Source organism: Saimiri boliviensis, chromosome 4 (genome assembly GCF_048565385.1).
Source record: "Saimiri boliviensis isolate mSaiBol1 chromosome 4, mSaiBol1.pri, whole genome shotgun sequence".
In the NCBI taxonomy this organism is placed as follows: domain Eukaryota; kingdom Metazoa; phylum Chordata; class Mammalia; order Primates; family Cebidae; genus Saimiri; species Saimiri boliviensis.
In genome coordinates, this window is record NC_133452.1 from 87,089,176 (window position 1) to 87,116,408 (window position 27,233).

The following is a 27,233-nucleotide window of genomic DNA, read 5'->3' on the forward strand; positions in this document are numbered from 1 at the left end:
ACAGTATCCTTGATGACAATATGTACATACATTAACAATTCTCCTAAGACCATCTCTGTGTATATCAAGGTTAATCTGGATGAGTATTTCTGCAGCAGGCATGGGATAGGCAGGCAATATGGCCAAATATGTAGTTTGGAGACTCAAATGAAACAAGAAAGATCTCAGGCAACCCTGAAGCATGGTGCAGGCATCAGGGTAAAGTGTTCTAACCCCAAGATATAGGTGCATGAGAACTAGAGAGGCCTCAATACTGAAGACTTAGAAGAAGGGTGTGGAATTAACTTCCTAGTGTGACTAATCCAGCTTAGCTCAAAGTGGCTCTGAGATCAGCCCATCTCCCAAGTCAACTCATAAACAAATGCCTTAGTTACAGGGGCTATTAACTACAAAATAACAGCCAAGAGCATTCCTGGGCATGGCCATTGAGCTCCACGTAGCAGAAGCTATTAACTGGGTCCCAGCAACCATCTTCTCTTTCATCTTTTAGTCACAGAACCGCTGAGTTTTAACTCGGCACATGACTGCCCAGATAAGAGGCTCTATGTCCCAGCATCTCTTTCAGCAAAGTGTGGCCACAGTGATTTGAGCAATGCTCAGTCATATCGTTTTTCTTTTAAACTGCTCTTTTCTCTTTCTCTTTTCCCAGTGGAATGCAGATATGGAGCTGATGAATCTGCTTTGACATTGTGGGTAAGGAAATATCCTGGGAGTGGCTGAATAAGAGAGAAGGAAACCAAGCTCCTGATAACCTTGTATAGTTAAATCTGCCCTAGACCATCTGATTACCTATTATTTGGTGAGAAAAAAAACGAACTTCAGTCTCATAGCAGTTTGGCCTGTGGCTTAACATATTTCACAACAGAAGAGAAACATGTCAGTAGAGTTCAGAAGACTCAGGCAAGACCCGAGGAAAGTCAATTTGCAAATCACTTCAGCAAACGAGTCAGAAAATGATAATCAAACCAGTTGTACCTTCCACTCCATCTCCAAGATAGAGGCCCAGCCATATCTTCTGAGTAAAGGAAGAGGCTCTTATTACAGCACAGTCCAAACATAAAATGCAGCATGTTTACCGTGGGTCTGGGACAAATCCTCAACAGCTGGGGATACAGACAGTTTCCCCCACGAATACGAGGCAGGGACACCCCTGACCTACCTTTCCCTTGAAGGAGGCAGGGTCAAAGCTTCTCCATTCTTCATAATTACCATTCTTGAGGACAAGCCAAATCCAGTAAGGCGTGGAGTAAAATGGCCGACAGGGAACTAGGTGTGAGGGTCAGGGAATCCGTGTTCAGGGGTCAACTCCAGAGCCTCAGAACAAAAGCCACCGCTGGGAACCAAAGAGGGAGAGTAGACTCCATGTCTACCCTGGGTTTCTGGGGTCCGGGGACCTAAAAGTCAGCACCTGCTCCCCTGTGGAGTACCCCTAGTGACAGAGTTCAGCTGGCAGCTGCTCATCACTAACGAATCCCAGCCACGGGCACCTGCTGCTGCTTGCGGATCTTGTTGAAGAGTTCCATGTACTGGACCATGGTATCTGCTGGGCCGTAGACCACATCATGTCTGTTCCCAAACACTGCAGGAGCCCCTGGTGTGTGGCTGCCTAGAAAACTCTGTAGGAACTCGAGCAGCAGACTCCAGCAGTCACTAGCTACCACACAGGGGCCATACTCCACCTGGGAACCAAAAGCACAGAGAATGAGAGTGAATGAAGGCTAAGACAAGGTCTGTTTCTCTTGCACCTCCTGCCTCCTGCCCCCTCATCTTCCCCAACCCTGAGCTAAAGACACACACACCTCCTAGCACAGTGTTGGTCCACAGGAAACATTCAACCCAAACACTGGGACTCAGCACCCAGCATCTTTAGGTATCTTTAACATTCTCATCCTGGGAGCTGTGCCAACACACAACCTTCCCAAAGGACCCAGAAGCAGATCTGGGCCCCTTTTGATAATCTTACAACTCTGTTGTCCCTGCTATGCTGGATAAAGATTCAACGAGAGCTCAAGAAAATTCTGAGAGAGAGAAGAAAGAAAGAAGGAAAATGTACGTGTGGGTGGTAAGTGGAGAGTAGACACATATGCTTATGAGCTTTTTTCTGGTTTTTGGTTGTTTTTTTTTTGAGATGGAGTCTCCCTCTGTCCACCCAGGCTGGTATAGAGTGACGTGATCTTGGCTCACTGCAACCTCTGCCTCCTGGGTTCAAGCAATTCTCCCACCTCAATCTCCCACCTCAACCTCCCAAGTAGCTGGGATTACAGGTGCACGCCACCATGCCCAGCTAGTTTTTGTATTTTTAGTAGAGATAAGGTTTCACCTCAGGTGGGAATTCGAGGCCCACCTCAGCCTCCCAAAGTGCTGGGATTACAGGCGTGAGCCACCGCACCCAGCCAGCTCATAAGGTTTTTCAAGACCGAATTTTACTCCCAAGGTAGAACCAACCTGGGCTCTGACCCTAAGAAAGAATTTCCCAAATAGTGTGGCATGGGTCAAAAAATATATCTCTTAGGCCTTTTCCTTCTGTTCTCTGAATTTTTTACTGGAGAGATGGCAGGGCAAAATTCCTGGCAACCCTAGGGAGAAATAAGTAAACAAACAGGTGGAGTGTGTTTCTACTATAAGGTTGGCAATATGGAGGATAAACAGTGGGTCCTCAGTGGGTCTCAGCGAATCAAAGTCTATTACAAGCCGAAAAGGTTAGGAGATCTTGGTCCTAAAGGTTGCTGAATAGAAAGTACAACTAATACCCTTTTCTCCAGCTGAGATTCTCCCTAGACTTATCTATCCCCATGTCTCTACATTTTAAATCCCTACATAAATGTTGATCCTCCAGGAAGCATCACAACCAAAGTCAGCAGTGCTCTCACTGGCCTGAATTCCCAAAGCAAACTGCCTCTTTTATGGCATTTTCAGACTAACTTCAAAAATAGTTTGTGTGGGCTGGGCACGGTAGCTCACGCCTGTAATCCTAGCACTTTGGGAGGCCAAGGCAGGTGGACTGCCTGAGCTCAGGAGTTCAAGACCCGCCTGGGCAACATGGCGAAACCTCGTCTCTACTAAAACACAAAATACAAAATATTTTGCATTACTAAAATACAAAAAATTAGCCAGACGTGGCAGTGTGTGCCTGTAATCCCAGCTACTCAGATGGCCGAGGCAGGAGAATTGCTAGAACTTGGGAGGTGGAGGTTACAGTGAGCCAAGATTGTGCCACTGCACTCCAGCTTGGATGACAGAATGAGACTACATCTCTTTAAAAAAAAAAAAAAAAAACTTTGTGTGTTTCGGCCTCACTGTTAATAAATAAATCACAAATTTTCAAAGGGTAGACCCTGCAAGCTTACTTGTTTTCTTATCTGAGTGCTGGGCACATTATAGGTTGTGAACTTTCCCTGGTCCCTAAGAAGCCAGCTACTGCCACACTGCCACTCTCACTCCTCATCACTATGCATCTGTATGTATTACACACACACACTCATAAATGAAGTGATCTCACACACAAACACCTCTTTCTGCCATGAAAGAAAGCAGACAGCATGTCAAAAGGAAAAGCACATTTTTGCTTCGGAACTTTCGAGATCTATCTTAAAGTATACCAAGGAGAGGTATATGGGCCTATGGGGTTTAGGGCCCACCTCCAGAAGATTGCTCCAAGAGTTGTCCTGGTCTGCTCCAGCACTTTTTGTCATGACTCACTTGCCTTCCTTGACTATCGTTTCCCTTCTCCAGCAAGCCATCCCTTCCTTATTAAGCTTTCCCCTTGCTTTGAACCCAGCTTCCCGCTTCCCACTTCCCATCTTGTGTTAGAGAGTCTCTGAATAATCAAAGAAAGGATAAACGATTCACAGAGAAGCAGCACAGATGCCTTGGAATTAGAGATCAGGTAAATATCTGTCTAAATTGAGAAGGATTGAAGGCCAGGTGTGGTGGCTCACAACTATAATCCCAGCACTTTAGGGGGCTGAGGTGGAAAGATCACTTGAGCCCAAGAGTTTGAGACCAGCATGGGCAACATAGTAAGTCCTCATTTCTACTAAAAAAAAAAAACTTTTTTTTTTGACGTGGAGTCTCACTCTTGTCGGCCAGGCTGGAGTGCAGTAGCACGATCTCAGCTTACCACAACCTCCACCTCCCAGGTTCAAGTGATTCTCCTGCCTCAGCCTCCCAAGTAGCTGGGACTACAGGCATGCGCCACCACGCCCAGCCAATTTTTTTTTGTATTTTTAGTAGAGAGCGGGTTTTTCCATGTTGGTCAGGTTGGTCTCGAACGCTTGACCTCAGTTGATCCACCTGCCTCAGCCTAAGTGCTGGATTACAGGCATGAGCCACCACGCCCAGCCTCAAAAAAAATTTTTTTAATTAGGTGGGTATAGTCCCAGCTACTTAGGAGGCTGAGGTGGGAGGATCACTTGAGCCCTGGAAGTTGAGGCTGGAGTGTGCCAAGACTGCACCACTGCATTCCAGCCTGGGTGACAGAGCAAGACTCTGTCTCAAAAAAAATAAAGAAGGACTGGAAAATCTTCAGAGCCCTTTACCGACCAGCCCCCTTAGCATATCCTGTTCCTATTTTCACCAAGATCTTACCTCCACAGAGATGCCCCGGGCACTGGGCCCCATTGTGACCGTGCCCACCTTCACCAGGAAGTCACAGTACTGGTACCGGGTGCCCCGGGTCTCAATCTTGCTGGCCTTAGCACTCTGGAAAAAGCCCTTCAGCTTCACCATAAGCACATCAAAGTTGGTGTCAGCAATAAGACAAGGGCCATTCTCAAAGAGGGCGAAACAACTCAATGGGTACTCTGAGTTGTGCATCACATACATCAGCTTTCCGGTCTGACCTGCAAGGGACAGAGATCCTGCTCATCATCAAGACTTTCACTGGCAAACCCCAGAGTAGAGCAAATGACTCCCCCCGGAATGAGGCCAGATAGAAATCTGGCACTACCTCGGCAGTCTTGGTGGGGCGTGAGGGGAATCCTCTCACTGACAGCCTTTTCTAGAAAGGTAAGGAAAGAGCAGGAGAGGCAGCATGTGGTAAAATCCACCCTGCTCTACCGAAAACGGTGAGGGGCACACAGGGAACTTTAATAGCTTTGATGATGGTTTAATTCTTGAGTGGTGGGCTCACAGATGGTCTATATGTAAAGTCTAATTCACACAGACTTTCCATATACTCTTTTGTATATTATCATACATTCCATAAGTAGAATGAAAGTAACAGCATTTGGGCAAGACAAAGGAAGCAACTGCTCCCTTCTTCTGCGCACTCCTCCTCACCTTGGGTTTCTCCCTCTTTGAGAGCTAGTAAATGGTCCTATGGAAGCAGTAAAGGGGAGTGTGTGTGCATAAGACCGGAAAGGTAGATGGGAGCCAAGCTGTGATAGGTCGTGTCTACCATGATTTGAACTGGGATATGAAGAGAAGGTAGGATTCAGCCACAGGAAGGAAAGAAGACATTCTAGGCAGGGGGCAAGAGAGTGGGAATGAAAGGGTGTGGGGGCGGGGGGAACAGAGGGCATGTGACTTCCCTATTTAGGCTGCTGTTCATGAACACAGCAGGCTCTACACAGATCCTCCAGGCCACATCCCTCCTCCTGACTGCTTGCTGACAGTTCCCACCTGTTACCTCCTTCTAAATCCAGTTCAAAACTTCTTGACTCTCAAGAAAAAAATCCATCCAAAGCTGATCTTATCATTCTGTTCTCATGTCTACTCACTGTAATTACATGCTTTATTCATACCATATGAGTCTGCAAGCGTTCCTGTCTTGGAAATATCTTAAAAGTCAACTAAGGGGAAGGGGTGTGTGTGTTTAATGAAGAAGGCACTTCTAGTATTAAAGACAATAACATTTTTCTTTTCTTCTTTTTTTTTCTTTTGAGACGGAGTCTCACTCTGTCACCAGGCTGGAGTGCAGTGGTGCAATCTCAGCTCACTGTAACCCCTCCCTGCCTCCTGAGTGCAAGTGATTCTCCTACCTCAGCCTCCCGAGTAGCTGGGATTATAGGCGCGTGCCACCATGCCTAGCTAATTTTTGTATTTTTAGTAGAGACGGGGTTTTACCACGTTGGCCAGGATGAAGTCAATCTCTTGACCTCGTGATCCGCCCACCTTGGCCTCCCAAAAGGCTCGTGAGCCCCTGCACCCAGCCTCTTCATTTTTTTTTAAGACGGAGTGTTACTCTTTCACCTAGGCTGGAGTGCAGAGGCATGAACACAGCTCACTGAAGCCTCAGCCTCCTGGGCCCAAGCAATCCTCCTGCCTCAGCCTCCCATGTAGCTGAGACCACCACACCCACCTTTTGTGTTTTCTTGTTTCTGTTTTTTTTTATTTTTTGTAGACGATGAGGTCTTACCATCTTGCCTAGGCTGGTCTCAAACTCCTAGACTCCAGCAGTTCTCCCACCTCTACGACCCAAAGCGTTAGGATTACAGACATGAACCACTGCCATCAGCTAACAATAGTATTTTCTTTTCTTTTTTTTTTTTGAGATGGAGTCTCGCTCTTGTCGCCCAGCCTAGAGTGCAATGGCATGATCTCGGCTCACTGCAACCTCCGCCTCCCAAATTCAAGTGATTCTCCTGTCTCAGACTCCCGAGTAGCTGATATTACAGGCGCCTGCCACCATACCCGGCTAATTTTTGTAGTTTTAGTAGAGACAGGGTTTCAGCATGTTGATGAGGCTGGTCTTCGGCTCCTGACCTCAGGTGGTCTGCCTGCCTCGGCCTCCCAAAATGCTGGGATTACAGGCATGAGCCACTGTGCCTGCGCAACAGGAGTATTTTCTGTTATAACAACATCCTTTCAGGTCTGTACCACCTTGTGAAGCAGGCAGAAGCAGGTTTACTGTCCCCCTTCTAAATATGAGGAAAATGAAGCTAAGTGGATCCCAGAGCAGCAGCAGTAGCAGAGCCACCTGGGAACTTGTTAGAAATGCAAATTATAGCCAGGGCACTCATGCCTATAATCTCGACACTTAAGGAGGCCGAAGCAGGAAGGATGGCTTGAGCTCAGGAGTTTGAGACCAGCCTGGGCAACATAAGGACACCTTGTCTCTCTAAAAAAATTTAAAAATTGGCAGTGAAAGTCTTGATGATGAGCAGGATCCCTGTTCCTTGCAGGTCAGACCAGGAAGCTGATGTATGTGATGCACAACTCAGAGTACCCATGGAGCTGTTTCGCCCTCTTTGAGAATGGCCCTTGCCTTATTGCTGACACCAACTTTGGTTTGCTTATAGTATAGTGGCACACACCTGTGGCCCCAGCTATTTAGGATGCTCAGGCTGGAGGATCACTTGAGCCCAGCAGGTCGAGGCAATAGTGTGCCGTGATCATGCCACTTCACTCCAGCCTGGGTGACAGAAAGAGACACTGTCTCAAAAAGAGAAAAAAAAAAAGGAAATGCAAATTACTGTCTACTCTTCTCCAAACTACTAAGTCAAAAACTTTGGGGTGGGGTCTAGCAATCTGTGTGGTAACAAGCCTTTCAGATGACGCTAATGCTGGTCAAGTTTGAGAACCACTGATCTAAAGGTACAGAGCCAGTAAGCAGCAGAACTGAAACTCCAATCCAGGTCTGCTCACCCCAAGTTTATTACTCTTTCCATTCTTCCCCACTGCCTGCCGTAAAGGTGTTCTGTCTCCCCAAGTAAACTATAGCTTCTTGAAAGTGAGGGCCTGCTCAGCCCACACCAGGAAGTCAGATGCCATCTCATATGTATATCCTAATATTTTATTACCCAAATGCTTTTGTAATCATTATCTCTTGATTCTTACCTCCTTCATGGTGAAGGCAACACAAATGGTAACTGCAATTTTATCAATGATAACACAAGAGCTCAGTACAACTCTTAGCTACCATTGATTAAATATTACATGACAGGCTGGGTGCAGTGGCTCATGCCTGTAATCTCAGCACTTTGGGAGGCCAAGGTAAGCAGATCAAAAGGTCAGGAGGTTGAGAGAAGCCTGGCTGACACGGAGAAACCCCATCTCTACTAAAAATACAAAAATGAGCCGGGCATGGTGGAACGCAACTGTAGTCCCAGCTACTAAGATGGCTGAGGCAGGAGAATCGCTTGAACTCGGGATTCGGAGGTTGCAGTTTGCTGAGACTGCACCATTGCACTCCAGCCTGGGCAACAAGAGCGAAACTCCATCTCAAAAAAAAAAAAAAAATTACTTGACAATCTTAGCTCTAAATGCTTTGCATGTATTAACTTATTTAATTAGCACAACACGAGGAGAGAAGTACTATGAATATCTTCATTTTGTAGATGAGAAAACTCTATTTGGAAGAGTCCAGAAACAGAGCCCATGCCAGATAATTTTGGTACAAGAAATGTATATGGGGAACAAACACATGAGTTGGAAGAAAGGAAAAACTAAACAGGAGGGTGAGACAACCCAAAGAGTAGCAACATCCCTAGGGCTAGAGGGAGAAAGAAAATATGTGCTGTTATCAGAGGCAGGAATGAGGGTTGCCTAGTAGAAGCTAGAACCAAGGAGGTGAAAGCCAAAGCCAAAGCTAGAGACACTGCCCAGAGCAGAGGGAGAGAAATACGATGGGATTCCTTTCTCCCACCCTCTAATCTTTTTCGGCGCCTCTCAATAACCAAAGCTAACTAGTAGAGGGCCTGGAAAATACAGCTTGCAGGGGAAGTGCAGGAAATGGATCTAAGGGAACCAGGTACATGAGAGGCATGGAAACAGTAACAGATAGGTTGTAGGAGTTACTTACAAGTGCACAATTAGTATGTCACAAAGCCATGACTCAGGACTCTGGCTCCCCAATCATAACCACTATGCTATGGAACTGTTCAAGATCAAGTTACTGCAGAGACAAGACTAAGAGAAACAACTTCCCTAACTCATATCCAAAGAGTCTCTCTCATTGCCTGAGCCAAGGAGTTAGAGCTTGCAGTAAGCTGGAATCATGCCACTGTATAGCCAGGCAACAAAGTGAGTCCTTCACTCTAAAAAGAAAAAAAGAAAATCCTCTCTCCCTCCCAATCACCATCCCCCATTATCGACAGACCATCCCACCACTCAATACACTAAAAAGAACAATTAATTTATGCTATGTTAATAAGGAGGCCAAGGCCAATGGTTAGGTGTAGGAAAACAGAAACTCTTTAAACAGAAACTTCTAGAAACTCTTAAACCTCTAAAAGAATAAGGCCGGGCGCGGTGGCTCACGCCTGTAATCCCAGCACTTTGGGAGGCCGAGGCGGGTGGATCGCGAGGTCAAGAGATCAAGACCATCCTGGTCAACATGGTGAAACCCCGTCTCTACTAAAAATACAAAAATTAGCTGGGCATGGTGGTGCACGCCTGTAGTCCCAGCTATTAGGGAGGCTGAGGCAGGAGAATTGCTTGAACCCAGGAGGCGGAGGTTGCGGTGAGCTGAGATCGCACCATTGCACTCCAGCCTGAGTAACAAGAGCGAAACTCCGTCTCAAAAAAAAAAAATAATAATAAACAAAAACTTCTGGGCCTGACACATGTCTTTCTCAAACTTCAGAGTGCATGAGGATTGTCTGGATGCTTGTTAAATGTAGATTATGTGGCCTAAGCTGCAGTCAATCAGTAAACAGGGCCAGGAATCTGCAACTCTTAACAAGTATCCCAGGTGATTTTTGATGTGGTTAGTCAGTGATTAACCCTCTGAAAAACATTGCTTTTAGAGTTCAAACTGCACATAACAGCACTCAAAGAGCTCTAGGGCCAGGCATGGTGGCTCATGCCTCTCATCTCAGCACTTTGGGAGGCCGATGCTGGGGGATACCCTGAGCTCAGGAGTTTGAGACCAGCTACCTGAGAAGCTGAGGCAGGAGATGGCTTATGGCTAGGAGTTTGAGACCAACTTGGGCAGCACAGTAAGACACTCCCATGACCCCACCCAAAAGTTAAAAAAAATCCACTAGGCATGGTGGTACATGCCTGTAGTTTCAGCTACTCAGGAGGCTAAGGTGGGAGGATCACCTGACCCCAGGAGTTTGAGGCTGCAGTGAGCTCCAGCCTGGGCAACAGAGCAAGACTCTATCTCTTAAACACATACATACACAAACACATACAAAGAAATTTGGGGGCTAACACTCTTTTTGGCATTAGCCCACCTGCACCCAGGTGAAGATAAAAAAAAAAGAAAGAAAGAAAGAAAAAAGAAAAAAAGAAATTTTGGGATGTAATGGATATATTTAGTACCTTGGTTGTGGTGATGGTATCATAGGTGTATGCATATATCCAAACTCATTAAGATGTATGCATTAGATGTATACAACTGTTTGTATATCAACTATACCTCGATAAAGCTTTAGCCAGGAGTGGTGGCACATGCCTATAATCTCAGCACTTTTTGAAGCTAATGCCAGATAATCCTTGAGGCCAGGAATTCAAAACCAGCCTGGTCAACATAGGGAGACCCTGTCTTTACAAAAAAATTTTAAAAATTAGCCAGGCATGGAGGATCATGCCTGTGATCCCAGCTACTCAGGAGGCCAAGGTGGAAAGATCACTTGAGCCCAGGGGGTCAAAGCTGCAGTGAGCTGTGATCATGCCATGCACTCCAGCCTAGGTGACAGAATAAGACCCTATCTCAAATAAATAAATTAATTTAATAAAATAAAGCTTTAAAAAGCCCTAGTCTAAGAGATAAAGAGCCAAGAATTAATAAATTCAGAAACACATCTCACCACCTGTTCAAGAATACCACCCTTAGCAGAAAAGCAGAAAGACTTCAATGAACACAAATGTCTATTAACTCCAAGACTGGTTCCAGTCATCCCACAGACCCATGTCACTGACCTTGGCTGCCAAGGGTGGAGGCAGCAGTATGGTACGTCTCACAGTCCACACAAAATGTTCCTTGCTTCTCTGCCCCAAGCATCTCCAATTTCCGAGTGAGGAGCTCTACGGTTTGCTGGACACTCTTGCCCTCAGCCACAGGCATCTGGGACACACTGGAAAGAAGAGCATCAAATCATCAGTATCCAGAGACACACAAGTGGTCACGGAGCCACTCACTTGCCCACAGCATCACAGCTCATCAGGACCAAAAGTTATTTTGGAAATTACCTACTCTTGACTGTCTCACAAACCCTACAACTTCAATATTATTTTTAATTAAAAAAAATTTTGGCCAGGCACGGTGGCTCCCGCCTGTAATCCCAGCACTTTGGGAGGCTGAGGCAGTGGATCACAAGGTCAGGAGTTCGAGACCAGGCTGGCCACATGGCGAAACCCTGTCTCTACTAAAAATACAAAAATTAGCTGGGCGTGGTGGCAAGAGCCTGTAATCCCAGCTACTCGAGAGGCTGAGGCAGGAGAATCGCTTGAACCCTGGAGTTGGAGGCTCCAGTGAGCTGAGATAGTGCCACTGCACTCCAGCCCTAGTGACAGTAAGACTGCCTCAAAAAAAAAAAAAAAAAAAAAAAAAAAACAGAGAAAAAGGGATTCTTTTTCAACTCTTTCAGTTCTGACTATATCAAGGAGAAAGTCTCAGTTTGAGGTTAATATGTTTTTACCAACTCTGTGAACCTGAGCTGTTCTGCACAGTAGCCCAGAGCCACAGGTGGCTGGGGGCTAGTGTATTGGACATTGCTGTTAGAGCACATTTCCATCATCACAGAAAGTTCTATTCAACAGCCCTATGAACAATGAAAAAAGCAGCCTTCAAGTTTATAATCTTTGGGAATGAGAGGCAACAGTATTCACAAGAATTAAATCAAAACAATGGAACAAAACCAAAAACATTATTCCCAAGATTTCCTCCTATGGTGAGCATACCTCCTATGGTGGCTTCCCCTTTAGAGTGGTAGGCAACAACTGCCAACCAACAACGTGCCAGACTGTGTCCTAGGGCCTTTAGATGAATTAGCTCTCCAAAGCCTCACAACAGTCCTATGAAAGTGTGTTATTTATCAATTTGTTACAAATAAGGAAACTGCCGGGTGCGATGGCTCATGCCTATAATCCCAGCACTCTGGGAGGACAAGGCGGTCTGATTACTTGAGGTCAGGAGTTCGAGACCAGCCTGGCCAACATGGTGAAACCCTGTCTCCACCAAAAAGACAAAACTTAGCCAGGCATGATGGTGTGCACATGTAGTCCCAGCTACACAGGAACCTGAGGCAGAAGAATCACTTAAACCCAGGAGGCGGAGGTTGCAGTGAGCCAAGATGTACCACTGCACTCCATCCAGCCTGGACAACAGCAGCAAAATGCACCTGGAAAAAAAGAAGAAACTGAGGTACAGTACAAAGAGGTTAAATAACTTGCACTAGGTCACACAGTTAATGGGTGGTACACGCAAGACTGAAAGCCCAGCAACCTGGCTTCATGTCCAGGCAATTTTTTTTTTTTTTTAAGTGCCAGAGTTTTGCTCTTGTTGCCCAAGCTGGAGTGCAATGGCGCAATCTTTCTCACTGCAACCTCCACCTCCCAGGTTCAAGCAATTCTCCTGTCTCAGCCTCACAAGTAGCTGGGATTACAGGTAAATGCCACCACACCTGGCTAATTTTTTGTATTTTTAATAGAGATAAGGTTTCATCATGTTAGCCAGGCTGGTCTTGAACTCCTGACCAAAGGTGATTTGCCTACCTCGGCCTCCCAAAGTGCTGGGATTACAGGTATGAGCCACCACACCCAGCCAACGTCCATGCTCTTAACCACTCACTAGACTGCCTATATAGGGACGTAGTGCCTGCTAAGATTTTTAAAGAAAAGATTAATTCTTAAAAAAAAAGTAATAAACAATAGTGTAGGCAGTACTCAGCTATATAAAAATCAATAGTCATAGATGACATTGCTTTATGATCAACTAAATGAATCTATTAAGGTAGAGTCCATCTATTCCTAAAAATTGTCACTGCTTGTGGGCACAGTGGCTCACGCCTGTAATCCCAGCACTTTGGGAGGCTGAGGTGGGTGAATCACAAGGTCAGGCGTTTGAGACCAGCCTGGCCAACATGGTGAAACCTCGTCTCTACTAAACTAATACAAGAAAATTAGCCAGGTGTGGTGGTGCATGCCTGTAATCCCAGCTACTTGGGAGGCTGAGATAGGAGAACTGCTTGAACCCAGAAGGCAGAGGTTGCACTGAGCCAAGATCGCACCATTGCACTCCAGCTTGGGCAGCAAGAGCGAAACTCTTGTCTCAAAAAAAAAAAAAAAAAAAAAAAAAAAAGTTGTCACTACTTTATCAGAAAAAGCACTGATAAACAATGCTGCTAATGTGCCTTATTTTGAAATACAAAAGAATCCCTAACGGATGCTACAAGGGACAGAATTCCTAGGATTCTGAAAAAGTTGTTAAGGGTGCCAATAGAGAGCCCTTTCCGTGGAGCTGCCTTTTCCATTTAAAGAGCAGGGGTGGCAGGGCACAGTGGCTCATGTCTGTAATGCCAACACTTCGGGAGGCCAAAGCAGGAGGCTTGCTTCAGTTCAGAAATTCAAAACCCACATGTGTAAAATAGTAAGACCCAATTTCTGTTTTGTTTCGTTTTGTTTTTTTAAAGAAAGAGCAGGGGGTTCCAGAGTTCTACGCTGCATCCGTTCCATTTCCATCTTTCACGTATCTTGCTTCCATTAAGGAACACAGGAGGAGGAGGAGGAGGATGTCAACTGTGGGAAACAAGAGTGCAATCACTGAGAAACCCGCAAGAGACGGGGCTACCAGGAGGAAAAGTATTTCCCCTACACATGCTTTTATATGAGACGCCTAAAGCCATTGGCTTCAGATATCCTGGCCCCCAGGCTTCTCCCACAGGAAAGATGCTCACACCTCCTGCAATAAGAAAAAAAAAATGTCTGGGACCTAGTGCCTTACAACTAACGTTTCCACAAGCATTGTACCCATACCTTTCCCTGCCACCTCATCTTCCAACTGAGAGTTAAAACATATGAAAGATTAAAACTCCATTGAAACTAGACCAACCATGGAATTAAACATAGTGAGAAGCAGGTCCTAAGGAGTGCCTGGAACCACGATCTCCTTATTATCAATAGCCTCTTTTTTCCTCTAGACCCAAAATCTTAAAATGGGCAAATTACAAACAGACACAAGCTGGTCTAACTGCATTTGATGGCTGAGAGAAGGGTAGGCGAAAATCTCAAAAAAATACTGTCTCCTGATTGCTTTTAACCTACTCCCTCCAACCCTGTCTACAGGTAGGTCCTAATCCAAAGTCCCTATTTCCAAACTTGAGGTCCCATTGCAGACAGTACTAAGGCCTCACGGGAAGATGTACCCAGAAGGGAAGGAGGTACACAACCATTGATAGGTCCCTGGTATAAAACCTTCGATCTGCCGCCTTTCGATAGGTAGGAGCGCACCTCCAAGGAAAAAGGCCCGGGAAACCCGCGGCCTGCACGGTATCCTCTTATCCACATAACCCGAGGACATTTCGCTCAGCTCCCAAGGGACGGCGGACCATGGTCAAGTACCTCTTCCCGGCCCTTCACAACTCCAAATCCCGCCCCACGAAACCCCCTGCAGTCCTACCAAGTCACTCCCATGGCGTCGGGCCAAGAAGCTAGCAGGATCACACGGTAGAAATCCGTCGTTCTCAGTCCGCCCACACGAACTCCTTCGGTTCCCCAACACAGGCTTCGGTCGCAGAAGGGATTCCGGAAATACGTAAAAACAGAGCGCCGGGTCCACGCCTTCCCCAAGGAATGGGGCGTGTCTCGGTGACGCATCAAGTGACGTAATCAGCGGATACCCGGCACCATGTTTCTGGCTCCGGAACTTCCCGCTTGGCTGAGCACTCTAGGCTTAGATCCATGAAGCTAGGAGAACGACACTTAGACTGCACTATTGAGAGAAGCCAACGTTAAAGGCAGTGAATGTATTTGGGAGTCCAGCTCCGGAACCCAGGAGCTCTTTAGTGGGAGGGGCGGCGCTGATGGCGCTTCTGGCCTCCGATAGCTAGAGGGCGCTGTGATCGCAGCGTGGCCTCCTGGGAAGTGAGAGTTCACCGCGCAAGTGTATTCTGGCCTTTTCGTCGTCCCCACGTGCGAACCTTCCCCGGCAACTTTTTCAAGAAAAATGCCCAAGTTCAAGGCGACCCGTGGGGCCGGAGGTCAGGAGAAACATGCGCCCCTAGCTGAGCAGATCCTGGCTGGGAATGCGTTGCGGGCAGGGGTCCGGGAGAAGCGGCGGGGTCGTGGCACCGGAGAAGAGGAGGAAGAGTACGTGGGGCCTCGGCTGAGCCGACGGATTTTGCAGCAAGCACGGCGGCAACAGGAGGAGCTCGAGGCCGAGCATGGGACTGGGGACAAGCCCGCGGCGCCGCAGGAACGCACCACGCGGCTGGGTGAGTGTCTGGGATGAGGTCCGAGCAAGACAGTGGCTAGCAGTGGGGTGAGGGGGGCACAGCTAAAAAGTGTCCGGCAGGGCTTGCAAAGGTAATGAATGGAATGGGAGACTAAGCGATGGCCAGAGACCTCCGCGCCCACTCCTAGTTTTAGGCACTCCCTTCTAGGCACCCCCGAAGTTAGGCCAATAGGAAGTAATCGCTCGCGCCACTAAGTGTTCCTAGCATTTATCCATTGCCTTTGTCAATATTTTTGGGAAACCTACTACGAACTTGCGCTATGCTCGGAGTTCAATCGAATATTTGAGTACAGAAGTAACAACATATAGACACGTCTGACTTAAGGACCCTACAGTCAAGCCCAGCGGAGAGACAGTTACTTAGACTCTTAGAATAATATATTTCCATAATAAAGTATTGTTTCCCTGGTGACAATAGCATTGGGCTTGAGAAGCTTCTCCGATTGCAGGACCTTTAAGCTGAGAACTGAAAAACGAATGGGAAGTGTAATGAGCAGAAAACACATGTTTCGCAACCAAAGAGGGAGAGAAATGAATTGACGTTTGATATGTTCTTACTAGGGAGGGAGTGCTGACCTCTGAGGTGCTTCATCCGTTTCTCAGATCTCATCTAAAGCAATATTTGACACAATTGAATAGTGGCCTCCTGCCCGCAGTATCCTTCCTTGGGTTGTAAGACATCAACAGGCCTGTTTTACTGCCACCGCACTTCTCAATATCGTTGGCTGGCTCTTACAGCAACGTCTTATCCTCAGTCCTCTGACCCCTTCTCTTCAGACATTCTCTCTTGCTGTCAGGTTTCATGGTTTACCGTCTCTTGGGTGACTACTCCTAACTTTATATTCTAGCCCCGATCTCTTTCATGAAATCCAGATTCTTATATTCAGCTGCCTATTTGGCACCTCCAATTTGAAACAACTCAAATTTAACATGTACAAAACCAATCCTGATCTTCTCTCCAAACCTGCTTCTCTCACCACTGTCTTCCCTGTCTCAGTTAGTAGCATGATATTCTTTCATTTGCTAAAGATAGACATGAGACTCCTCTCTCTCTCTCTCTCTCCCTCCCACATCTGATCTGTAATGAAATTCTGATAACTCTTGCCTTCAAGGTATATCCAAAATCAGACCACTTTTCACCACTTTGGAACACCATCCTATTCAAGCCACCACAGTCTCTCACATTGGATCATCACAGACTCACCTGGATTATCACAGTAGCCTCCTAGATAGTATCTCATATTCTCCTTTTCTTTTCTTTTCTTTCCTTTCCTTTTTATGTTATTTTTAGACAGAGTCTCTCACTCTGTCTCCCAGGCTAGAGTGCAGTGGCAAAATCTTAGCTTAGTGCAGCCTCAATCTCCTGGGCTCCAGCTGTCTTCCCTCCTGTCTTCCCGCCTCAGCATCCCACATAGCTGGGACCACAGGTGGTGTATGCCACCATGTGTCCAACTAATTCTTTTTTTTTTTTTTTTAAGACAGTCAGTCACTCTGTCACGTAGGCTGGAGTACAGTGGTGTGATCTTGGCTCCCTGCAACCTCTGCCACCCAGATTCAAGCAATTCTCCTGCCTCAGCCTCCTGAGTAGTTGAGATGACAGGTGTGAGCCACCACATCCAGCTAATTTTTGTATTTTTAGTAGAGACAGAGTTTCACCATGTTGGCCAAGATGGTCTTGATCTCTTGACCTCATGATCCACCCGCTTTGGACTTCCAAAGTGCTGAGATTACAGGCGTAAGCCGCCATGCCTAGCCGCTAATGCTTAATTATCTGTAGAGAGGAGTTCTCACAGTGTTGCCCAGGTTGGCCTCAAACTCAGGCGATCCTCCCTGCCTTGGCCTCCCAAAGTGCTGGGATTACAGGTGTGAGCTACTACGCCCTGCTGTATCTCGTACTCTATAGAACACTCAACAGCTGGGGATTACCGGAGTCTTCAATCCCTATACGATCTGCCTCCTTTGCCAGTCTGACCTCTTGTACTGCTTTCCCCTTTGCCCATTCCACTCGACCTATATAGGCATCGTTGTGCCCCGTTTTTTTTGGGGGGGGGGGGTGGGACAGAGTCTCACGCAGTTGCCCAGGCTGGAAATCAATGGCAAGATCTTGGCTCACTGCAACCTCCACCTCCTGGGTTCAAGTGATTCTCCTGCCTCTGCCTCCCAAGTATCTGGGGTTACAGGCACCCAACACCACACCCAGCAATTTTTTTTTCTTTTTTTGTATTTTTAGTAGAGATAGGGTTTATGTCTGTCTCTTGCAATTAGATGAGATCAGTGCGTTCAGGGTGGTATGGTCATAGCCTGTCTCCCCTAGTTAGAATGTAAGCTGTATTTTAAGTACAGGGCTGATCAAATCAAATACGTGCTTCTGGAAGATTGCTGTCTGCAGAGTGAAAAATGAGTTGGAGGGAAGCAAGGTCAGAAACATGGATACCAGTGGGCAACTGTTGAATACATTCAGGCAAGAGATTATGCTCCTCTCGGCTTAGATGGTGCTGTGAAGCATGTGAGAGACAGTCTATGACAGGCGTCCCCAAACTACGGCCCGTGGGCGGAATGCGGCCCCCTGAGGCCATTTATCCGGCCCCCTCCCCCCGCCGCACTTCAGGAAGGGGCACCTCTTTGATTGGTGGTCAGTGAGAGGAGCACAGTATGTGGCGGCCCTCCAACGGTCTGAAGGACAGTGAACTGGCCCCCTGTGTAAAAAGTTTGGGGACGCCTGGTCTATGAGAAAAAATTGAATAGGGTTTAGTAATTGATTGGGTGTTGAAGGCGAGGGCAGGGGATGAGGCAGGAGCGCCTCCCAGGCTTAGCACTGGGTAGACAGTGGTGCCGTTTGCTGAGCTGTGGATGGTTAGCAGTGTAGACCTAGGAGGGAAAGAAGGTAAGTTTAGTTGATGGCAGGTGAGATTTGAGGTGCCTGTGAGTCATCCAAGGGCAGCTGTACAGGAAACACCTGGAGTTAGGGTCTGGCACTAAGGAGAACCACCTACAAAGTACAAATGTGGGGGATTGTTGGCACGTGGAGACAAAATGTCTGTTTCCCCCTTATTTAGCTTTTATCACACACTGCCTTTGTTAATGACTTATTGATATGTAGCATTATAGCCCTCCACTTGGATTATTAGGCCCCTTTCCAGATGCCCAGACATGTAGCTTTCCAAAAAGGGAAGTTATTTAAATGGACTAACTTCATTTATTGAAATGGACTGGTGGATTGAAATCTGAACTCTACTGCCTGACTTGAAGGCCCTCCAGTCTGGCTTTACCTTTTCCCCCTAGCATTATTTCCTGCTATTGCCTATGAGACACTTACAGCCAAGCCTTATTTTCTCCGGGTCTGGAACACACTCCTCCTGCTCCCAAACTCTGCATCCAGCGCCTAACTGTCCTCACCACTCATGGTCTAAGTGCATGTTGTCTCTAGCACTCATTGTGGCATATAATCAAACCCTAATGTGTGTAGAATAGTAGTGAAGAATGCAGTCTAGACCCAGACTACCTGTCGGGCAAATTACCCAACTTTTCGGTGCTTCAATGTTCCCATCTGAAACTGGGTATAATAATATTATCTACCTCTTGGGTTTATAAGGGTTAAACAGTTAACATGGGTACAGTGTTCAGAAGTTCCTTCTACATAACTGAGTATGGTATGTTCACTATTTTTTTTTTTTTTTTTTTTTTTTTGAGACGGAGTTTCGCTCTTGTTGCCCAGGCTGGAGTGCAATGGCGCGATCTCGGCTCACCGCAACCTCCGCCTCCTGGGTTCAGGCAATTCTCCTGCCTCAGCCTCCTGAGTAGCTGGGATTACAGGCACACGCCACCATGCCCAGCTAATTTTTAGTATTTTTAGTAGAGACGGGGTTTCACCATGTTGACCAGGATGGTCTCGATCTCTTGACCTCGTGATCCACCCGCCTCGGCCTCCCAAAGTGCTGGGATTACAGGCTTGAGCCACCGCGCCCGGCCTGTTCACTATTATTTATGGCCATTGCTTTCTCATTGTTTCCTGTGCATACATTTTGTTTCTCAAGCATGATTGCAAGCCCCTGGGGACAGGGAGCTACTGCATGCCTCACTTGTTTCACTGCACATACCTGCATCTCTCACAACCACACGTGAGGCCTGTACTGCATAATGGCTGAAGTTAAACTGACTAATCCTTCAACCATCCTTGGCTGGGCTCATCCATTTAGTCTCCCCTCTTCTAGGTCCAAGAGTGCCTCAGGATGGATCAGATGACGAGGATGAGGAGTGGCCCACGCTGGAGAAGGCTGCCACAATGACAGGGGTGGGCTGCCATGCAGAGGTGGTGGTCGACCCTGAGGATGAGCGTGCCATAGAGATGTTCATGAACAAGAACGCTCCTGCCAGGTAGGCCTAGCAATTTGGGATAGTGGGTCCTTAGAGAAAGTTCCCACAGGAAAACAAGTTCCCCCGGCAGACTTACAATTCCCTACTTTTGGAACGGGCCCTGGAGTTGCTAGTTGTAGGGGACCACCTTGACAAAGGTGGCCCATCCTCAAAGGATCACTGTGAGTGGGAATGACCCACACTCAAAATGCCTTGTATCCCTCTGTCCATTTACTGTACTACTGCCCAATTGTCAGGGAAATAGCTACAGGCCCCTTTTATACCTCTGGGGAGAGCCATCCTGTTGCATTTGGTTTTGGTATTCTTGGTTTTTTCAGTGGTAAGCTCAACTTCCTTGGATAAATCTTCATACCCTAAGCTTCATTTAAGCCAGGGGTTTTCAACCTTGGCATTACTGACATTTTGGGCTGGGTAATTCTGTGTGTGTATGGAGGCTGTTCTGTGCAGTGTAGTGTGTTTAGCAGATATCTCTCATCTCTACCTTCTAGACTCCAGTAGCAACCTTCCCTCTAACTGTGATAACCAAAGATGACACCAGACATTGCCAAATATCCCCTGGGGGGCACCCCAGTTAGAACCACTAATTTATTCCCATCTATAGTAAATGCTAGCTCCAAAACATGCAAGCATTTAGACTGCCTGTGGTCAAATTCCTGAGCCCGTAAATTTTGGCCCTGGGGAGTGGAGTCCAGGATAAGGGCCCTCAACCAGTTCATTCTGACCCTGTGATATAAACATGATGTCCCTGATACTTTAGGCTATTTTGGCTTAATGTGTCTCTCATTGCTATTGATACAGTAAAAAGACAGGGAGGCTGGTAAATTCTATGGCAGCTTATTTGAAAATGCAGAATGAAGAAAATGAGCCCATCTCCCAGATTGATGGTTGACAGTTGAAATACATGTCACAAAATACGTACCTAGGCTTGTCCCAGAGAGCCTCTCAGGTTCTCACTTAGCACCTCGTAACTCCTACTTCACTGATACCTCTGACAAAATTGGCAGAATGCTTCTCCAATTTGCAGGAAATAGAACAGACAAGCTCCTTGAAGTAAACAGAACTCCTGGCAGTCGTGGGAAATGATAGCTAGCATCTTCAGAAAGCAAACCTAGATCCATGTGGATTCAACAGTCAGAGGCCATTTAGTTGGAAGGCACATTATAAGGTCCTATAAAGTACCTTAAGAACTTCAAAAACCTGAGTTTGACTCTTACCCCCCACCTGACAGCTGTGAGGCCTTGGGTGAGTTACTAACCTGAGGCCCAGTTCCCATGTCTACATAAGTTTCCATGTCCCATAAGTGTTGCACTGACTCTAGGACTGAAAAGTCCCAAACTCAGTGCCTGGCACTGAGTAGGACATCAGAAAAGAGGAGTAGTTCGTTTTTTGTTTTGTTTTGTGACAGAATCTCACTCTGTCAGCCACCCAGGCTGGAGGTCAGTGGTGTAATCTCTGCTCGCTGCAACCTCAGCTTCTCAAGATTACAGGCATGCACCACCACGCCTGGCTAATTTTTGGTTTTTTGTTTGTTTGTTTTTTGAGACGGAGTTTTGCTCTTGTTACCCAGGCTGGAGTGCAATGGCGCGATCTCAGCTCACCGCAACCTCCGCCTTCTGGGTTCAGGCAATTCTCCTGCCTCAGCCTCCTGAGTAGCTGGGATTACAGGCACACACCACCATGCCCAGCTGATTTTTTGTATTTTTAGTAGAGACGGGGTTTCACCATGTTGACCAGGATGGTCTCGATCTCTTGACCTCGTGAGCCACCGCGCCTGGCCAATTTTTGTATTTTTAATAGACATAGGGTTTCACCATGTTAACCAGGCTGGTCTTGAACTCCTGACCTCCCTCAGCCTCCCATTTCTGGGATTACAGGTGTGAGTCACTGCACCCAACTCAGGAGCAGCTTTAAGTACATTTCAGGCTTGGCATGGTGGCCCATACCTTAATCTCAGCACTTTGGGAGGCCAAGGCAGGAGCCCAGGAGTGTGAGACCAGCCTAGGCAACATGAAAAGACCCCATCTCTACAAAAGAATAAAAAATTAGCTGGGTGTTGTGCTATGTGGCTGTGGTCCCAGCTAGCGGGGAGACAGAGGTGGGAAGATCGCTTGAGCCAGAGAGATGGAGGCTGCAGTGAGCCGTGATGGTGCCACTGCACGCCAGCCTGGGCAACAGAGCTAGATCCTGTCTCAAAAAAGTAAATAAATAAACACACTTCAGCAGCCTCTGGCGTGTATTATAAAGTGCGTACCATTATTATCCCTGTTTAACAAATGAGGAAACAGAGGCATAGAGAGGTAAAGTGACATGCCCAAGATCATACAGGGAGTGGGCAAGCCAGGATTTGAACCTGGGCAGACCGACTTCAGAGTTCAGGTTCATAATAACCTCCATACAACTGCCAGCTTTGTCCTAAATGGAATGACTTTCAGTTCCTTTGCACCCTGCAGCGATTCTGTGGTGGATGGATGGGCACAGAGAGGGAACTGAAGCTGCACATCCCAGCAGGATCGCAGTACGTCAGTGCCCACGAGGACTGTGGGGAGTCTGGAGCTTCCTGGACAGTGACCACAGCACTCCTCCCCTCCTCTCTCCCCTCCCCTTGGCACCTCCCCTCTTAGGCGCACCCTGGCTGACATCATCATGGAGAAGCTGACTGAGAAGCAGACAGAGGTTGAGACAGTCATGTCAGAGGTGTCGGGCTTCCCTATGCCCCAGCTGGACCCCCGGGTCCTGGAGGTCTACAGGGGGGTCCGGGAGGTAAGAGCTGAGGGAGGAGCCATGGTGGAAGACCCATTCGGGGGCTTTTTTTTGCCTTTTGCCCGCATCTTATACTAAAGAAGTCGTGGGAGCATAAAACAGACCTAAGAGGCAGAGTGTGTGGGTTCAGATTCCTGCTCTGCCTATAAAGGACTTGGCAACCTTGGATCAGTTACTAGAACTTTTCTCTGGTCATCTGTAAAACGAGCAAAATAATGGACCCTCCTTATACAGTTATTGTGAGCATGAAATGAGTTAATATATTAAAAGCACCCAGACAAGTTCCTAACCCACAGCAAGTTGCCATATGTGAATGATGATGATTATTTTACCTCCATAATCCCTAGGTATTATCTAAGTATCGCAGTGGGAAACTGCCCAAGGCATTTAAGATCATCCCTGCACTCTCCAACTGGGAGCAAATCCTCTATGTCACAGAGCCTGAGGCCTGGACTGCAGCTGCCATGTACCAAGCCACCAGGTAGGATAGATCGGGGTTCGGGGGCCTGGGTCTATAGGTGCAGGCTGGGCTTGGGATGGACAGGCTTTCCTTGCCTCTACCCCTAGGGCATTTGAGCTTTGCCCCACGGCCCTCTCTGTTCTACTTTATAGCATCATTTTCCTAGCTTTTCCTGTGTCATTTTTTGTAGCAAAGACCCAGCTAGACTAAACCCTCCATGATGAATTTCTAGGGGAGAGGCTTTTATAGCCACTGGGATACAACCCCGTAGCATGGGCCTCAGAAGTCTGTGACTGCCCAGGCATGCTCAGGGCCCTCGTGATAGCAGGGTTGAGAGGAGCTGTAACAGCAAGAGGAAGGAGAGTAGCTGAGTAGCCATCAGTTTGCATGAGCTCTGGCTCTCCCACAGACAGACAGCACTCACCATTTGGGTACATCTCGTTGCCCCTCCTGTTCTCTCTCTAAGTTGATGGGTGTTGTACACACACAGCTCCCACATATCCCTCACTGAGAAAAAGATCTCTTATTTTACTTTAAAACCTTTTGTATGCACTATCCATGATGATATTTAATGGGCTGGGTCCAGACTGTCGTGTGACTTGGAAACTCCCCTCTTAACTCCCACTAGGATTTTTGCCTCTAACCTGAAGGAACGCATGGCCCAGCGCTTCTACAACCTTGTCCTGCTCCCGCGAATACGAGATGACATTGCCGAATACAAACGACTCAACTTCCACCTCTACATGGCTCTGAAGAAGGCCCTTTTCAAACCTGGAGCCTGGTTCAAAGGTGGGATCCCAGAGGCAGGAAAGAAAGGGAAGGGCTGGAGCTCCTACAGGGAACACGGCAGGCCTGGTGTGGGAAGTGGCTGGCTGGCTGGCTGACCTTGGGCTGGGTGGGAATGCTTCCTCTAACTCCTTTTTCTTAATCTGGGCTCATAGTGACTGCCCTTTGACTCTCCTCAGGGATCCTGATTCCACTGTGTGAGTCTGGCACTTGTACCCTCCGGGAAGCCATCATTGTGGGTAGCATCATCACCAAGTGCTCCATCCCTGTGTTGCACTCCAGGTAGCACTGGTGGGGTGGAGGAGGGCTGGTCGGTGGATATCCAGAGAGTGGAATTGCCAGGACTTGGGGATGCGCAGAGTGAAGAAGGAGCTAAGGATAGCCTTGGGTTTGTATCATTATCCCCCTAAATGTAAGTTCTGCAACAACAGGGCCTGAGTGCCTGGTACAAAGTGCTGAGGCTGGGCTCAGTGGCTCACGCCTGTAATCCTAGCACTTTGGGAGGCTGAGGCCGGTGGATCACAAGGTCAGGAGTTCCAGACCAGCCTGACTAACATAGGGAAACCCCGTCTCTACTAAAAATACAAAAATTAGCTGGGCTTAGTGGCGCACACCTATAATCCCAGCTACTCTGGAAGCTGAGGCAAGAGAATCATTTGAAGCCAGAAGGCGGAGGTTGCAGTGGGCCAAGATTGCACCACTGCACTCCAGCCTGAGTGACAGGGTGAGACTCCGTCTCAGAAATAAAGAAATATATCTGTCTCATAAATGAATAAGTGCTCAGTAAATAGATGAACAAATAAGTAGGAAACACAAGAAGAAAGTAGTTAGGGTGGAGATGTTGAGATGTTTGGACCATGCTCTAGTTGGGTACTGAAACAAACAGTCTATGCCAGAGGTAGAGGTTTGGGTGGATCCTTGTAGAGATGGTGACTGGAGTCAAGGGAATATAATACGATTGGGTAGGTGAGAAGGCCCCTAGGGAATACCACAGTGTAAGGGCCGGCAGAGGGGAAGAAAAAAGGGGGAAAGCACAGAGAAGTAGGATCCTTCTTCCAATGCTTTCCCCACCAACTTCACCCCACCTCCCTTTTCCCACCAGTGCGGCCATGCTGAAAATTGCTGAGATGGAATACAGCGGTGCCAACAGCATCTTCCTGCGACTGCTGCTGGACAAGAAGTATGCACTGCCTTACCGGGTGCTAGATGCCCTCGTCTTCCACTTCCTGGGGTTCCGGACAGAGAAGCGTGAACTGCCTGTGCTCTGGCACCAGTGCCTCCTGACTTTGGTCCAGCGCTACAAGGCCGACTTGGCCACAGACCAGAAAGAGGCCCTCTTAGAACTGCTCCGGCTGCAACCCCATCCACAGCTATCCCTCGAAATCAGGCGTGAGCTTCAGAGCGCAGTCCCCCGAGATGTGGAAGATGTTCCCATCACTATGGAGTGAGGAAAACAGTCACCTGTCATGGTCCAAGGGGTTTGGAAGGACACCAAGACCCCCGTTGGTGACTAAAGATGACACTGAGCCTTAATGGCTGAAGACCTAGATCAGGGCAGTGACAGGTCACAGGGACATCTGTGGCTCCCTGTTCAGTTCTGAGAGCCAACTTGAATTACCATATGCTAGGATTCCCAGTCCCCAGCTGGGGCTTGGTGTGGTACTTTTTCTATGGCTGTTGCTTCAGGCCACTGTGGATAAAAGCAAAGGCAGATATTTATTGAACCTCTGTCTTTGGTGTGGTCAGTGGAGGTGGGCATTACTCCTGTTAGCATCTAGAGGACAGAGGACATTCTTGTCCAGTTTATATAGGGCCCACCTCCCTAGATCTCCAAGCTTGTTTCTCCAGGCCACACTCACATTATTAGCCTCCAAGGGCACATCCTCTGCCTTTCCCCGTCATAGGCTATAGCAGCCAGAAGCAGGTTGTCCAAAGATGGTCATGTCTCACCTGTGGATGAAAGGCCTACAAGAGAAAACTCCTTGAGGAAAGCAGAGATGCAGAGTCAAGGAAGGTCAGAGATTAAGGTTGGACCCAAGAATGATTAGATCGGGGCTAGCAACAAACAGGCTCCCTTTTTGGCTTTTTAGCCAATGAAAGCTTTAGTCTAGTGACTAGTGAACTAGAGCCAAGTGCCCATTTTTCGTTTTTGTTTTTTTCTCGTATTATTTGTTTGTTTTTTAAGATGGGGTTTCACCGTGATGGCCAGGCTGGTCTTGAACTCCTGACCTCGGGTGATCCACCCACCTAGGCCTCCCAAAGTGCTAGGATTACAGGCGTGAGCCACCACGCCCGGCCCCGTTTTTGAGACAGGGAGTCTCACTCTATTGCCCAGGCTGGAGTGCAGTGGCACAATCTCGGCTCACTGCAACCTCCCGAGTAGCTGAGACTACAGGTATGCACTACCACACCTGGCTAAATTTTGCATTTTTAATAGAGGTGGCATTTCACCATATTGGCCAGGCTGGTCTCAAACTCCTGCCTCGTGATCCACCTGCCTCAGCCTCTCAAAATGCTGGGATTACAGGCGTGAGCCACCATGCCTGGCTCAAGTGCCCATTTTTGTGTAGCCCATGAGCTAAGAATGATTTTTGCATTTTTAAATGGGAAAAAAGATGAAAATAGTATTTTGTGGTAGGTAAGAATTACATGAAATTCCAGTTTCAGCATCCATAAACAGTTTTTTTTGTTTTTTGTTTTTTTTGAGACGGAGTTTCGCTCTTGTTACCCAGGCTGGAGTGCAATGGCGCGATCTCGGCTCACCGCAACCTCCGCATCCTGGGTTCAGGCAATTCTCCTGCCTCAGCCTCCTGAGTAGCTGGGATTACAGGCGGGTGCCACCATGCCCAGCTAATTTTTTTTTTGTATTTTTAGTAGAGACGGGGTTTCACCATGTTGACCAGGATGGTCTTGATCTCTTGACCTCGTGATCCACCCACCTCAGCCTCCCAAAGTGCTGGGATTACAGGCATGAGCCACCGCGCCCGGCCAACAGTATTTTTGGAACACAGCCACGCTCACCCATTTACACGTTTTCTATGGCTGCTTTTGTGAGACAACAGCAGAGTTAAGTATCATCCTGCTATAACCCTTGTTATTTGCTTTCAAAATTGCAATTTGTTCCAACCCATTTAATATATTTGGGAACAGTTTGATCATAATGCAAACTTCATGTTTGCTTGTATGCAATTTCTCCTCAAGAAATACTAGATGAATGTGGAAAACTACCCAGCTGAACCAAGCCTAACTCGTACACAAAACTCACACCTAAGCTTATGTATGAGCCACCTCACTCAGCTCCCCTCCTGTGTTGAGCAACTCTTCCAACATCCACTTCCAAAGCAAAGTGCATGTCTTCAAGATAAAAGGCCATGTTTATTGTAATATTTATGTATTTCTCAACCATTTGACATATGTAAAAACCAAGCTACCTTTTTTTTTTTTTTTTTTTTTTTTTTTTTTTGAGATGGAGTCTCTGTCACCAGGCTGGAGTTCAGTGTTGCAATCTCAGCT

At 47.3% G+C, this 27,233-nt stretch overlaps 3 protein-coding genes across 3 annotated transcripts in view; 1 reads left to right on the forward strand and 2 right to left on the reverse strand.

Annotated features, from left to right (window-relative positions):
* The window catches only part of USP49 (ubiquitin specific peptidase 49), a 115,737-nt gene extending 114,492 nt beyond the window's left edge, over nucleotides 1–1,245 (reverse strand). Inside the window, exon 1 of the mRNA XM_074397787.1 lies at nucleotides 1,160–1,245. The gene's annotated coding sequence lies outside the window, so the exon portion shown is untranslated. The remainder of the gene's footprint in view (nucleotides 1–1,159) is intronic.
* MED20 (mediator complex subunit 20) lies at nucleotides 609–14,657 on the reverse strand. Its single transcript, XM_003922997.4, has 4 exons — nucleotides 14,507–14,657; nucleotides 10,810–10,964; nucleotides 4,588–4,841; nucleotides 609–1,679 (listed from the first exon to the last, which is right to left on the reverse strand). The coding sequence occupies exons 1-4, from the start codon at nucleotides 14,518–14,520 to the stop codon at nucleotides 1,464–1,466; spliced, it is 639 nt and encodes a 212-aa protein (XP_003923046.2). The 5' UTR covers nucleotides 14,521–14,657; the 3' UTR covers nucleotides 609–1,463.
* Nucleotides 14,658–14,718: 61 nt separating this feature from the next.
* Nucleotides 14,719–25,448, forward strand: BYSL (bystin like). Its single transcript, XM_010333854.3, has 7 exons — nucleotides 14,719–15,320; nucleotides 19,552–19,714; nucleotides 22,336–22,474; nucleotides 22,822–22,955; nucleotides 23,563–23,723; nucleotides 23,900–24,002; nucleotides 24,823–25,448. Exons 1-7 carry the CDS (start codon nucleotides 15,053–15,055, stop codon nucleotides 25,166–25,168), a joined length of 1,314 nt encoding a protein of 437 aa, XP_010332156.2. The 5' UTR covers nucleotides 14,719–15,052; the 3' UTR covers nucleotides 25,169–25,448.
* The last annotated feature ends 1,785 nt before the right edge of the window (nucleotides 25,449–27,233 follow it).